We start from the raw sequence: 14,289 nt of genomic DNA on the forward strand, positions 1-14,289 counted from the left end.
GGGATTTTCCGAATCAAGTGATGGGGGTCATTTGTTTTGAGTAAAATAGTGGGAGCATATTTAATTAAAGGCCTAATTAAATATGTCAATGATACTTATATTTTCATTAATCCTTATGTAGATTACCATGACAACAAACACCTCTAACAACATCTTGCGATCAACCCTTGACAAGGAAAAATTGTCTGGGACAAATTTTCTAGATTGGTACCGAAACCTGAGGATTGTCCTCAAACATGATAAAGGGAAAGGCAAGGAAGTTGCCAAACCCAAACCCATTATTACTGCTTTAAAACCTAGTGGAGACATAGAAAAAGAAGGCACCTGCTTCCATTGCGGTAAGACCGGACACTGGAAGAGGAACTGCCCAAAGTACCTGGAAGATAGGAAGAATGGAATAGAGACTCCAACTTCAGGTATTTTTGTTATTGAAATTAATTTATCTACTTCTGTATCATGGGTATTAGATACTGGATGCGGTTCTCACATTTGTACAAATGTGCAAGGACTAAAAGGGAGTAGAAAATTGGCAAAAGGTGAAGTCGACCTACGAGTTGGTAATGGAGCAAAGGTTGCTTCCTTAGCCGTAGGAACTTATGAATTGACTTTACCTAGTGGTTTAATAATTCAGTTAGAGAACTGTTATTATGTACCTGCAATTAGCAGGAATATTATTTTCGTTTCTTGTTTGGACAAGTCTGGTTTTTCATTCATAATAAAGAACAATTGTTGCTCAATTTATTTGAATGATATATTGTATGCTACTGCACAAATGAACAATGGACTATATGTCCTTGATCTTGAAATGCCTATTTATAACATTAATACTAAAAGGATGAAACCTAATGAGTTAAATCCAACTTACCTTTGGCATTGTCGATTAGGCCACATAAATGAGAAACGCATTTCCAAACTCCATAAAGATGGATTGTTGGACTCTTTTGATTATGAATCATATGAGGCATGCAGATCTTGTTTAATTGGAAAGATGACAAAGTCTCCATTCACAGGAAAAGGTGAAAGAGCTAATGATCTTTTGGCCCTCATACATACTGATGTATGTGGACCACTGAACATACCAGCCAGAGGAGGTTTTCAATACTTCATCACATTTACTGATGATTTCATTAGATATGGTTATGTGTATTTAATGAAACACAAATCAGAGTCCTTTGAAAAGTTCAAGGAATTCAAGAATGAAGTACAAAACCAACTAGATAAGAATATTAAAACTCTTCGATCAGATCGAGGTGGTGAGTATTTAATCCTAGAGTTCGATGACCATCTAAAAGAGTGTGGGATCATATCCCAACTTACTCCTCCTGGAACACCCCAATGGAATGGTGTATCTGAGAGGAGAAATCGAACCCTGTTAGACATGGTCCGATCCATGATGAGTCACGCTGATCTTCCAAACTCATTTTGGGGACATGCGTTATTGACAGCAGCTTACACACTTAACCGTGTTCCATCCAAAAAGGTTGAGAAGACACCATATGAGATATGAAGTGGTAAGAAACCACATATGTCTTACATTAAGATTTGGGGTTGCGAAGTTTATGTGAAACGACAAATTTCAACTAAGCTTGAGCCCAAATCTGACAAATGCTTATTTGTGGGGTATCCTAAAGAAACAAAAGGGTATTATTTCTACAATCCTTCTGAGGGCAAAGTGTTTGTCGCTCGAACTGGAGTTTTCCTAGAAAGGAATTTTATTTCCAAAGGAATCAGTGGGAGGAAAGTAGAACTTGAAGAAATTCAAGAATCACAAAGCATTGATACACCTATGGAGGAATTAGAGCAGGAAACACAAGTAGTTGTGGAAGAGCAACCTGCTCAAGTAGAACAAGACCAGCGTAGGTCAGGCAGGATACGTCACCTACCTGAGAGATATGGATATCTCATAACAGATCAAGGTGATGTATTACTCATGGATCAAGATGAGCCTGTGACCTACCAAGAGGCCATAACTGGTCCCGAGTCTGAGAAGTGACTAGAAGCCATGAAATCTGAAATGGATTCCATGTACACAAACCAAGTTTGGACCTTGGTAGAGCCTCCTGTAGGGGTTAACCCTATAGGATGCAAGTGGGTCTTCAAAAAGAAGACTGGCATGGATGGTAAAGTACATACCTATAAGGCAAGACTGATTGCAAAAGGATATAAACAAATTCATGGGGTTGACTATGATGAAACCTTTTCACCAGTTGCAATGCTTAAATCTGTTCGGATTTTACTTGCTATCGCTGCATATCATGATTATGAAATATGGCAGATGGATGTCAAAACTACTTTCCTTAATGGGAATCTTCTTGAGGATGTGTACATGACACAACCTGAAGGATTTGACATACCAGAAGAAGCCCAAAAGATATGTAAGCTACAAAGATCAATTTATGGATTGAAGCAAGCTTCCAGAAGCTGGAATCTTCGTTTTGATGAAACGGTAAAACAATATGGATTCATCAAGAACGAAGATGAGCCTTGTGTCTACAAGAAGGTTAGTGGGAGCATGATCGTTTTCCTGGTATTATATGTAGATGACATATTACTCATTGGAAACGATGTCCCTACCCTGCAACAAGTAAAGACTTGGTTGGGGAAATGCTTTTCTATGAAGGACCTAGGTGAAGCAGCCTATATATTAGGAATCAGAATCTATAGAGATAGATCATAAAAACTGCTTGGCCTAAGCCAGAGTACATACATAGACAAAGTGTTAAGACGCTTTAATATGCATGATTCCAAGAAAGGATTCATACCTATGCAACATGGCATGTGTCTATCAAAAACACAATCCCCTTCAACTAGGGAAGAAATGGATCGCATGAATAAGATTCCATATGCATCTGCAATAGGATCTATCATGTATGCCATGTTATGTTCTCGACCAGATGTCTCGTATGCTTTAAGTGCAACGAGTAGGTACCAATCCGATCCTGGTGATGCCCATTGGGTAGTTGTCAAGAATATCCTTAAGTACTTGAGAAGGACTAAGGACTCATTCTTGATATATGGAGGTCGGGAAGATTTGGATGTAATTGGTTACACCGATGCTAGATTCCAGATAGATAAGGATGACTTTAGATCGCAATCTGGTTATGTGTTTTGCTTAAACGGTGGCGCTGTGAGCTGGAAAAGTTCAAAGCAAGATACAGTTGCTGATTCTACAACCGAGGCCGAGTATATTGCTGCCTCAAGTGCAGCAAAGGAAGTTGTTTGGATCAAAAAGTTCATTAGTGAACTTGGCATAGTCCCTAGCATTGTGGATCCCATTGGTCTCTATTGTGATAACAATGGTGCTATCGCACAAGCTAAGGAGCCTAGATCTCACCAACGATCCAAACACATACTTAGGCGTTATCATCTCATTCGAGAGATAATAGATAGAGGAGATGTGAAAATATGTAGAGTACCAACACTTGACAATATTGTTGACCCACTAACAAAGCCTCTTGCGCAGCAGAAGCATGATGGCCATACTAGATCAATGGGCATTAGGGGTATGCCTGATCGGCTCTAGTGCTAGTGGGAGATTGTTGGTGTAAGCCCTAGAGGCCAATACTTTTGGTACTTGTATCGAATTATCGAATTATTTATTAATTAATAAAAGGCTTTTTCTTTATTATGTTTGATTAATAAAGTCCCTGGAATAGGTAGTCCGTTTAATGTATCAAGTGTGACTTGATCATGAGAGCACATTAAACATAGGGACACTATTCTTAAAGTATCCGTAGTCGAGCTTTATTGTGAAGTGGGATAACATTAAAGCATTAAGACTATTATGTTTGTAGACTGATGATCACATCTCATGGATCATGGATAAAGAGTTATCAAGTCTTAAACATAAGTATGAATATTAAGAGTAATATTTATACCGGATTGACCCGCTATGAGAATACTATATAGAAAGTTATGCAAAGTGTCATAAGTTATTCTCATGGTGATAATGGTGTATACCACTCTTCGACCTGAAACCACTATGGATCCTAGATGTAGATTCGAGTGCTTTATTGTTGATCCAACGTTGTCCGTAACTGGATAACCATAAAGACAGTTGATGGGTACTCCACAAAGCATGCTGAGGGGCATGAGTGTCCTAGATGGAATTTGCTCATCCTGCGTAACAGGATAAATGTCTATGGGCCCAATATTAATCTGGAAAAGGATGACACGGTCTATACCTTGTGTTCAATATAGACATAAGGGCAAAAGGGTAATTATACACATAATTATTATCACAGGAGGTTTTGTCATATCACATGACATTTTTGTGTCTTGGGTAGCAGTGATGTGTTGCTAGATACCGCTCACTGTTTATTATGTTAAATGCGTGATTTAATATAATTGTCAACGTCCCGAAAACCTACAGGGTCACACACAAAGGACGGATTGATGAGAGATAGAGTAACTAAGGAACATCGTAAGGTACGGTGCACTTAAGTGGAATACGAAATATGGTAAGGTACCAAATACTTAAGTGATTTTGGGCATATTATAAGATATGGGCCAAAATACACTTAAGTGGGCTTTTTAGCTTGAAGCCCACACAAGTGGTTCTATAAATAGAACCCCTTGGGTAGAAGCATTGTCACTCAGACTCAACTCAAGTGAAGACTTGGAATTTCGTTTCCCTCTCTCTCACTCAAAGCATTCATTCGTACCAGCTAGCGCTGAGATTGAAGGAACCCGTTCGTGTGGACTGAGTAGAGACGTTGTCATCGTTCAACGTTCGTGATCGCTCCGTGGATTTGTATCCAAGGTTTTGATCGTTACAAGAAATCTGCACCAAAGGTTTGAATCGCCACAAGAGGTAACGATTCTATCACTGATCATGCCCATTCGTAAGGATCACTAAATGGAGAAATTTTTAAATTCCGCTGCGCCTTGGATGGCAATTCTCCTTCACATATTTCACATACATCTGATATGTGTGTCAATTGTTCATGTTTGTTAGACCAACAACCAACCTGATTGTTTCGATTCTAGCAACAGATGCAAAAACTTCATCGAAGTTGATTCCTTCCTTCTGAATAACTCTTTTCGCCACAAGTCTTGCCTTGTGTCGAGTTACTTCACCTTTGGGATTCAACTTTACCTTGTATACTCACTTCACATTGATTTTCTTCTTGCCTTGAGGCAATTCGATAAGTGACCAAGTATTGTTGACCTCGATGGACTCCATTTCCTCATTCATTGCTTTCCCCCACTTCGAATGCTTCGGCTGCATTGACTGGTTCGACATCTGCATAGAAAGCATAGTGTACCAGCTCACCTTCATCATTGACCACATCATCTAATGTAATCACACATTTTTGCAACCTTGCATGCATTTATTTTTACTTTAAGGTCTGCTTGCACTTGCTTGACCTCTGACTTCTTATTGTCGAACTTATCTTTCGACTTTACTTGTTGGTTTTTCACCTAAGATTCTCACTGAATCTTTCTTGACATTTTCAGTCCAATCTCATTCCTTAAGCTCATCTATGATCACGTCCCTGTTGAACAGCTTGTAACCTCCAATTGAATGATACCCTATTAGAATCATCTCACTCGACTTGTCATCAAGTTTTCTTCTCAACTGATCTGGCACATGTTTATGTATTATAGCCAAATACTTTCAGATGACTCAAGCTAGGCTTGACACTAGACCAACATTCTTCTGGCGCGATTCCATCTAGCTTCTTCATCGGACATCTGTTCAAAATATATGTTGCAGTTGGCACATCTTCTCCCTATAATTCTTTGGGTAGATGTTTGTCTTTCAACATATTTTTCACCATATTCATGATGGTTCTTTTCTTCCTTTCTACAGTTCTATTCTGCTGGGAGTGTAGGGTGGCACCACCTCATGCACAATCCTTCTTTCTCACATAACATGTCGGAAAAATATTGACACGTATTCTGCATTTATTTTTTACTTTAAGGTCTGCTTGCACTTGCTTGACCTCTGACTTCTTCTTGTCGAACTTATCTTTCGACTTTACTTGTTGGTTTTTCACCTAAGATTCTCACTGATTCTCACTGAATCACTGTTGGTGTAAGCCCTAGAGGCCAATACTTTTGGTACTTGTATCGAATTATTTATTAATAATAAAAGGCTTTTTCTTTATTATGTTTGTTTAATAAAGTCCCTAGAATAGCTAGTCCGTTTAATGTATCAAGTATGACTTAATCATGAGATCACATTAAACATAAGGACACTATTCTTAAAGTATCTGTAGTCGAGCTTTATTGTCAAGTGGGATAACATTAAAGCATTAAGACTATTATGTATATAGACTGATGATCACATCTCATGGATCATGGATAAGGAGTTATCAAGTCTTAAACATAGGTATGAATATTAAGAGTAACATTTAAACTGGATTAACCCACTATGAAATACTATATAGAATGTTATGCAAAGTGTCATAAGTTATTCTCATGGTGATAATGGTGTATACCACCCTTCGACCTGAAACCACTATGGACCCTAGATGTAGAGTCGAGTGCTTTATTGCTGATCAAACGTTGTCCGTAACTGGATGACCATAAAGACAGTTGATGGGTACTCCGCGAAGCATGCTAAGGGACATGAGTGACCTAGATGGAATTTGCCTATCCTGCGTAACAGGATAACTGTCTATGGGCCAAATATTGAACTGGACAAGGATGACACGGTTTATGTCTTGTGTTCAATATAGACATAAGGGCAAAAGGGTAATTATACACATAAATATTATCACAGAAGGATTTGTCAGATCACATGATATTTTCGTGTCTTGGGTAGCAGTGATGTGTTGCTAGATACCGCTCACTGTTTATTATGTTAAATGCGTGATTTAATATAATTGTCAATGTCCCGAAAACCTACACGGTCACACACAAAGGACGGATTGATGAGATATAGAGTAACTAAGGAACACCGTAAGGTACGGTGCACTTAAGTGAATTGTAGAACATCGTAAGGTACGGTGTACTTAAGTAGAATACGAAATATGGTAAGGTACCACGCGCTTAAGTGATTTTGGCATATTATAAGATATGGGTCACATACACTTAAGTGGGCGTTTTAGCTTGTAGCCCACACAAGTGGTTCTATAAATAGAACCCTTGTGCAGAAGCATTCATTGCGGTTGCATTTTTGTTTTCTCTCTCTCTCTCTCACTCAAAGCCTTCATTCGTAGTAGCTAGCACTGAGATTGAAGAAATCCGTTCGTGTGGACTGAGTAGAGGTGTTGTCATCGTTGAACGTTCGTGATCGCTCCGTAGATCTGCATCAAAGGTTTCAATCGTCACAAGAGGTAACTATCTTATCACTGATCATGCCCATTCGTAAGGATCACTGAAGGAGAAATTTTAAATTCCGCTGCGTTTTGGATCGCAATTCTCCTTCAATCACGTCCCTGCTGAACAACTTGTAACCTCCAATTGAATGATACCCTATTAGAATCATCTCACTCGACTTGTCATCAAGTTTTCTTCTCAACTGATCTGGCACATGTTTATGTATTATAGCCAAATACTTTCAGATGACTCAAGCTAGGCTTGACACTAGACCAACATTCTTCTGACGTGATTCCATCTAGCTTCTTCGTTGGACATTTGTTCAAAATATATGTTGCAGTCGGCACAACTTCTCCCCATAATTCTTTGGGTAGATGTTTGTATTTCAACATATTTTTCACCATATTCATGATGGTTCTTTTCTTCCTTTCTACAGTTCCATTCTGCTGGGAGTGTAGGGTGGCACCACCTCATGTACAATCCTTCTTTCTCACATAACATGTCAAAAAAAAATTGACACATATTCTGCATTTATTTTTTACTTTAAGGTCTGCTTGCACTTGCTTGACCTCTGATTTCTTCTTGTCGAACTTATCTTTCGACTTTATTTGTTGGTTTTTCACCTAAGATTCTCACTGAATCCTTCTTGACATTTTCAGTCCAATCTCATTCCTTAAGCTCATCTATGATCACGTCCCTGCTGAACAACTTGTAACCTCCAATTGAATGATACCCTATTAGAATCATCTCACTCGACTTGTCATCAAGTTTTCTTCTCAATTGATTTGGCACATGTTTATGTATTATAGCCAAATACTTTCAGATGACTCGAGCTAGGCTTGACGCTAGACCAACATTCTTCTGGTGTGATTCCATCTAGCTTATTCGTCGGACATCTGTTCAAAATATATGTTGCAGTCGGCACAGCTTCTCCCCATAATTCTTTGGATAGATGTTTGTCTTTCAACATATTTTTCACCATATTCATGATGGTTCTTTTCTTCCTTTCTACAGTTCCATTCTGCTGGGAATGTAGGGTGGCACCACCTCATGCACAATCCTTCTTTCTCACATAACATGTCCAAAAAAATTGTCACATATTCTCCACCACCATCAGTCCTCAAAATTTTGAGCTTTCGACCATAGATTTAAGCTTGGCAAATACCTTGATCACTTCACTTTTCTTCTTGATCAGGTAAGTCCATAATTTTTTACTGAAATCATCTATGGATGTGATAAAGTATTTGTTACCTCCAATTGAATCCACCTTGATAGGACCACACACATCAGAGTATATGACTTCAAGGATTGCCTTCGACTTGCTTCTTGCATCCTTGTTGAAGTTGTTCTTGTGTTGCTTCGCATGCACACATTCCTCACATACTTCATTTGGAATGTCAATTTCTGGTAATCCTGAAACCATATTTCTTCTCTTCAGATCTCTGATGTCTTTGAAGTTGAGATGGTCAAGTTTATAATATCATATTCATTCATCCCTGCTAGCTGCAGTTGCAAGGCACTTGTGCTCCATCACATTAAGTTCAATTCTGAAGGTTCTTTTCAACCAACTACCGTATGCTGAACAAATTACTTTTCATGCTTGATATATAAAATACATTAGAAATTACTGACATCTTGTCATCTTTCCTCATAATCAGAACACCACCAATACCTTCAGCTGCTAGAGTATTGTCATATGCAAATTTTACCATGTTCATCATTGAGGATTTCATGTTGACAAATAAATCTCTTCTACCAATGTGTGAAGAACATCCTAAGTCCAAATATCATTGGTCCTGAAATCTTTCTTCATCTCTTGTTGTGACTATTCAAGTAAATTTAAAATGCAAAATTTGAATTGTCACTATGTTTAGTTAATTTTAAATTTTTGTTTCTATTTAAACAAGTTTAGTTTTAATGTTAACTAGCATATTGCGAGTCTTTTAAAAAAGAAAAAAATAATAATCTAGGCGTTACAGCATCTAAAAAAAACAGGAAAACACCACAATAAAAAGAAAATATCTGTTTGAGAATTGCCCTTTTTAGTAGTACTAGTACTATAACAACCTCCGTTCTAACGTTAAATTGTTTAGGATTTTGATTAAACAAAATTATGCTATATTAACAGCTACAGGCTTCCCTCTACCCATTGAAAAACCTCTAGTACCATCTGGCATGCGAGGACCCGGAGGTTGCTTGGCAACCACTTGATCAGTAAAATATGAATTATTTGAAGGGAGAGTTCCCAAGTGATTTACTCGATTATTTTGATGACAATGAACTCGGCCGCGTCCCTTAGCCCGCACCCGACTACGCCCTTTCTTCTGTCCGCTCTCTTTGTCATAACTAGGCTCTTCTCCCTGCTAAGATAAAGTAAAAAGAGATCAAACATACTGGAAATTAGAAGGATTTTAAACATATTGGGAACGGTTCCCAAGCACAATCACGTAAACTACAACAACCTGTATGATTTTACTCATGGAGTTAACAAGGGATGATAGAGAGCACACAATACTCAATCTTGCATGCTCTTTTTACTTAAAAAGACCATGCAATAGTAATACCCTTTTGCCATGCCCGACATTGATGGAATCACGCATTCTGGTCAGCTAAAACAATTATTTCATGTTCCAAAACAAAACTCTTTTATCATATAAACAGTCAGCTAAAGTAAGCAATTACTCACCACATGTTCATGCACCAGAGTATCAGGAAAGGAAGCATCCTCTAATTCTTTCTCAATTATCTGTGGCTCAGAGACAGAAGCATAATCCCCCTCGCAGCTAACTTCAACATCAAGTCCCTTCCCTCCCCGTCCTTGAGTAGGTTTTGACTGGAAATAAAAACATTAACGATTTTTCCGTTTGTCATAAAACCCTTTATGACATATGAAACCATTCTGCCAGACTACAGATGTTTTTGTCCTTGTTACATTCAAGTTATTTTAAAAGAGTGTCACTATATGTAGCAAACAAAAAACATCATCATGATCAAATAACAATCGATACATCTTGCATTTGTAGGAAAAGATGGGTGGATTAAAATAAAAGGGATCTTTGTTGCGGTACATTCTCCAATCATGATATTCTCGTGAGCGATCTTTTTGGGACAAGTAGCATTTTCCTTCAAAAAAATATAATATGTATTGTTTTTCTACCAACAGAATATGTATTTGTTGACAAGGCAGTGAAGAGCTTCTTAATGACACAAAAACTCCAAATTAGTGAACTGGTTGTATAAACAGAAGAACATTGGAGAAACACCAAATAAAATGGAGGAAAATAATGTTGAAATATACCGTGTGTCTAAGCATTAGACGAACCCGGAGGCCACTCCGCCAATTCCTCTCATCATTTAGCTCAGCGACCTGCCATTATTTCTCAATCTTATCACTATATGGCCGAAAATATAAACTAAGATGAAAACTAACCTAAAATTATTCCCTGCAAACTCAGAAAAGGCGCTGGTACTCACTGCTCTCTCAGCCAGCTCGACAGATTCATATTCAACAAATGCATGCAACTGGAACAAAAAGTTATATTAGCTCAATTACATTACTTTCTCTTTATTGATACTTAAAAAGAGAAGAAAGGCCACATGCATGCTTAACCAGTATATATTAATCTCCAACATTAAATTGCTAACAACATAAAAGGGTAAAATGCAAGTTGCAACACAGGTGGACACGTCTATACCGAATATCATAAGACTACCAGTTGAAATAAGAGCCTAAAAACTCAATAAAACAAATTATTGAGACTAGGAATTGAGAGCATATATTTACATTGAGATGGTCAGAGCAGCAAATTGGGCCTGAAATCTATTATTATTTGCAGGCAAGCTCTTTGGACCGAATCTGAAATACCATCAACATCCCCAAGGCAATATCTTCTATGGAGTATGGACAGTGTTAGAAAATACCTTGATATTATGCTAGAATGTCTTAGCTTATCTCATAGGGTCAGTTTCCCCATTATAATTTGTTTCCTAATATCTCTACTATTTAGGATTATGAGTCTTATATCCCTATAAAAAGGAGTTTGCGTGTAGTCTTATGAATCAAGTTAGTACCAAATCATTATCAATCATGTTTCACCATAATTATACTTATTATTTTTCCTCTTTTATCTAAAACTCATAACTTCAACATCGTTTCATAGTATCATCCATCGTGACCTGTTTCGTTACTTTTTAGTTGTCCAATTCCGTTAAGTATGAAGGAACTCTAATAATCTGTTAGACCTTAAGAATTACTAGGAACCGAAACTGAATGCGACAGTTTCTATCCTGTCAATTACTAATTTTATTAGCAGTTATTGTTTTAATATTAACAATTAGTTATTAACTAATTATTTGTTAATGCTGGTGTTATATTCCGTACAAGCTTAAAACTAAGTAAATTTTAGCTTGAGGATAGAATATGAGAAAATATCATTTAAAAAATAGCTTGATATTATGCTAAATTATCTTAGTTTATCTCATAGAATTGATTTTTTATCAGAGTATCTCTTAAGATTACATTCTATATCATGTAGTTATTATTATGATTTGTTTTATGAGTTTCCTAGTATCCCTATAACTAGGGTTTAGTGTTTAGTCTTTTGTATCAAGTTAGTATCAAATCATTATCAATCATAGGTAACAATTATCATATTCCTTTTTACTACTCTTCTTTGATCTAAAACCCATAACAACAGACCAAAAATAAAATCTCTTCTTAATGACTCAAACAAAAAACTCAAGCACACTTAAATAGCTGTCCAATGGAAAGCCTCAAAGAATATCTCGTAAAGCTTGGAAACCATCCCATGGAGTTCAATTAAATGTCAATTTCATAACCAAGACTGAAGTCCTGTATACATTGGATAATGTCCTATCTACACGCAGAAAAAGTTAAGGAAAAACAAAAAACAGATGATTATAAGTCTATAGTGGAATATATAGAACACAAGTTCATGCATGCACAAATATATACCTTGTTATATAAAGGTATGCCATCAATTTTTCCCAATCTTGAAGCAGAAGAAGTCCCATTATTGGAGATTTGAGGTGGACAGGTACGGATAGTCTTCACACTGACACATAAAATGTAAGATAATTATAATCCAAAGTTTTGCTGAAAGTAGTAGTGTCTTCAGATTCACAGTGAATAGCTTTGATTTTGCTTCTATCAAATCAAATGTGACATCTAGATATGTTCCCTTAGTTTGAATCAAAATTGATTTTGCCTCCATACATTAGCTTATAAAATAAAAACATCTAAACATGAATAACATTTCAAACTCAATTTTACAAAACTAAGTACATACATTTTCATGAAAATATGAAAATACCATGTTACATTTCGAAACCTCATGTATCAAACGCTCACCCGAACATACTAAAAAGTAAAGATAAGAATTTTCAGGAAAAGCATAAAAAATACCTTCCAACAGAAGAAAAAACCTTCAAAAGATTCTGATGGCAATGATCCTCAGGTAGATTTTCAGCTATAACAATGCGAGCCTGATAAAAAAATGTAAGATGAGAGAGGGAGGGAGAGAGTAACCAACCAGAATACATCCTGAATAAAATATTTCAAAAAGAACACACGGCGTGCAAGTTATCAAAATACAACCCATCAAAGGCGTTGGGTGTTGTAAAGAAATCCAAGCATCCATAAAGTGAGTCACGAGTTTGAAGTAAGTAATTACTTGTAGCTCTTCAATATCAGACTCTGTTGGGGAATTCTGGCGTTTGATTTTCTTTCCATCTTCACTAACTACCTGGAGAATTGAGTGATGATGTAAATTTAAAAGTAAGAAAGAATAAATGATGAAAAGATGCACAGAAAGTAAAAAACAAGTTGATGAAACATGGGAGTAGAGAAAGTTACAAGTTTTGATGAGTTCTTCAAAACATTTGCAAGTTGGGTGTGGCTGGTTATGAGGGACTTAATCTTCTTGAAAGATGCAACAACAGATATCGGTACTATATAAATATAGAAAGGCATTAGAAAAAAGATAAAATAGGAGACTCTATTTAGAAAAGTAATTCAGAATATTATCTTACCAAAACCTTCTGGATCTTTGTTGATGAACCTCATCAAATGATCGGTAGTAGCTAAGTTTAAATCACTGAAATAATACTCCACCTACAATTATCATGTAAATATGCAATTTAGAAATATTTGAATTAGACCTCTTAGGGTAAAAACTCTCACCCTAACAAAGTGAGTAAAAATAAAAAATGAAATATTATGTTCCCTTCTGAATGGGTAATGATAACATAATTAGGCAGGTGAAGGTGACCTGATTCAAAATTTTCTGATCAGCTTCGTCGGAATGGTCAAGTTGATGAGGGCGGTGGTGATGATGGCGGACAGGGACGTGGAACGAGGAAGACGGGGGCGGTGGTGAGTAAACATGTAGCATACCAGACGGCGGAGGAGGCTGTTGCAAATCGGTCCGTGGAGTGGGCACAAACGCTGGTGCCTGAGCGTTGAGGCGGCTAAAAGAGACGGTTCTGGAAAGAGATGGATCTGGCGAGATGAGTGGGGTTTCTGTGAATGACTGTTGAGCCATTTTGTTTAGATTACGTTTCCGATTAGTCGGAGCAAGAAAGAAGTGGAAGATCGTTAATCGTGGAATGGATTATTTCAAGATTCATTCATTCATTCATTGCTGACTTTTTGATACACGCGCGGGCCACACTACTCTACTTTGGCCCATCCAACTCTCACCTTTCTTTTCTTCACACTTTCTTAACCATTTTTCCTCTCCTCACTTTGGGCAAGGCAAATCCAAATCAAACTATATCTTTTTAGTTAGGTCAAAAAATAAATCAAACTAATCAAATTTGATTTTAATTAGTTCCCAAATCGGATTTCTAAAATTCTATCTCAAGATTTGTTTATCCGAATCAATCATATTAATTCATATAATTTATATCATCTTATCATAGAAATTAGTGTAAGATGTTTAACTTCAAAATGAAATTATGTACGGTGACATTCACAACTTAAATAGAAATTTTATATTA

General features: G+C 36.9%; 1 protein-coding gene across 5 annotated transcripts in view; it reads right to left on the reverse strand.

Annotated features, from left to right (window-relative positions):
* Nucleotides 1-14,056, reverse strand: part of LOC127132027 (la-related protein 6B) — a 60,645-nt gene extending 46,589 nt beyond the window's left edge. Inside the window, exons 1-11 of one of the 5 annotated variants that reach the window (XR_007806543.1) lie at nt 13,560-14,056; nt 13,321-13,402; nt 13,145-13,239; nt 12,963-13,034; nt 12,695-12,774; nt 12,245-12,344; nt 10,744-10,791; nt 10,568-10,636; nt 9,956-10,102; nt 9,732-9,870; nt 9,413-9,632 (exon numbers count right to left, since the gene is read on the reverse strand). Coding sequence is in view for 3 of the 5 variants with exons in the window: in XM_051060892.1 (XP_050916849.1) it covers nt 9,381-9,632; nt 9,956-10,102; nt 10,568-10,636; nt 10,744-10,791; nt 12,245-12,344; nt 12,695-12,774; nt 12,963-13,034; nt 13,145-13,239; nt 13,321-13,402; nt 13,560-13,832 (1,218 nt within the window). In the remaining 2 variants the exon portion in view is untranslated. Of the gene's footprint in view, nt 1-9,279; nt 9,633-9,731; nt 9,871-9,955; nt 10,103-10,567; nt 10,637-10,743; nt 10,792-12,244; nt 12,345-12,694; nt 12,775-12,962; nt 13,035-13,144; nt 13,240-13,320; nt 13,403-13,559 lie in introns of those variants that run through there. The other 4 variants (XR_007806544.1, XM_051060892.1, XM_051060893.1 and 1 more) reach the window with 4 other exon arrangements.
* Between the last annotated feature and the right edge of the window lie 233 nt (nt 14,057-14,289).

Source organism: Lathyrus oleraceus, chromosome 3, assembly GCF_024323335.1.
Source record: "Lathyrus oleraceus cultivar Zhongwan6 chromosome 3, CAAS_Psat_ZW6_1.0, whole genome shotgun sequence".
In the NCBI taxonomy this organism is placed as follows: Eukaryota; Viridiplantae; Streptophyta; class Magnoliopsida; order Fabales; family Fabaceae; genus Lathyrus; species Lathyrus oleraceus.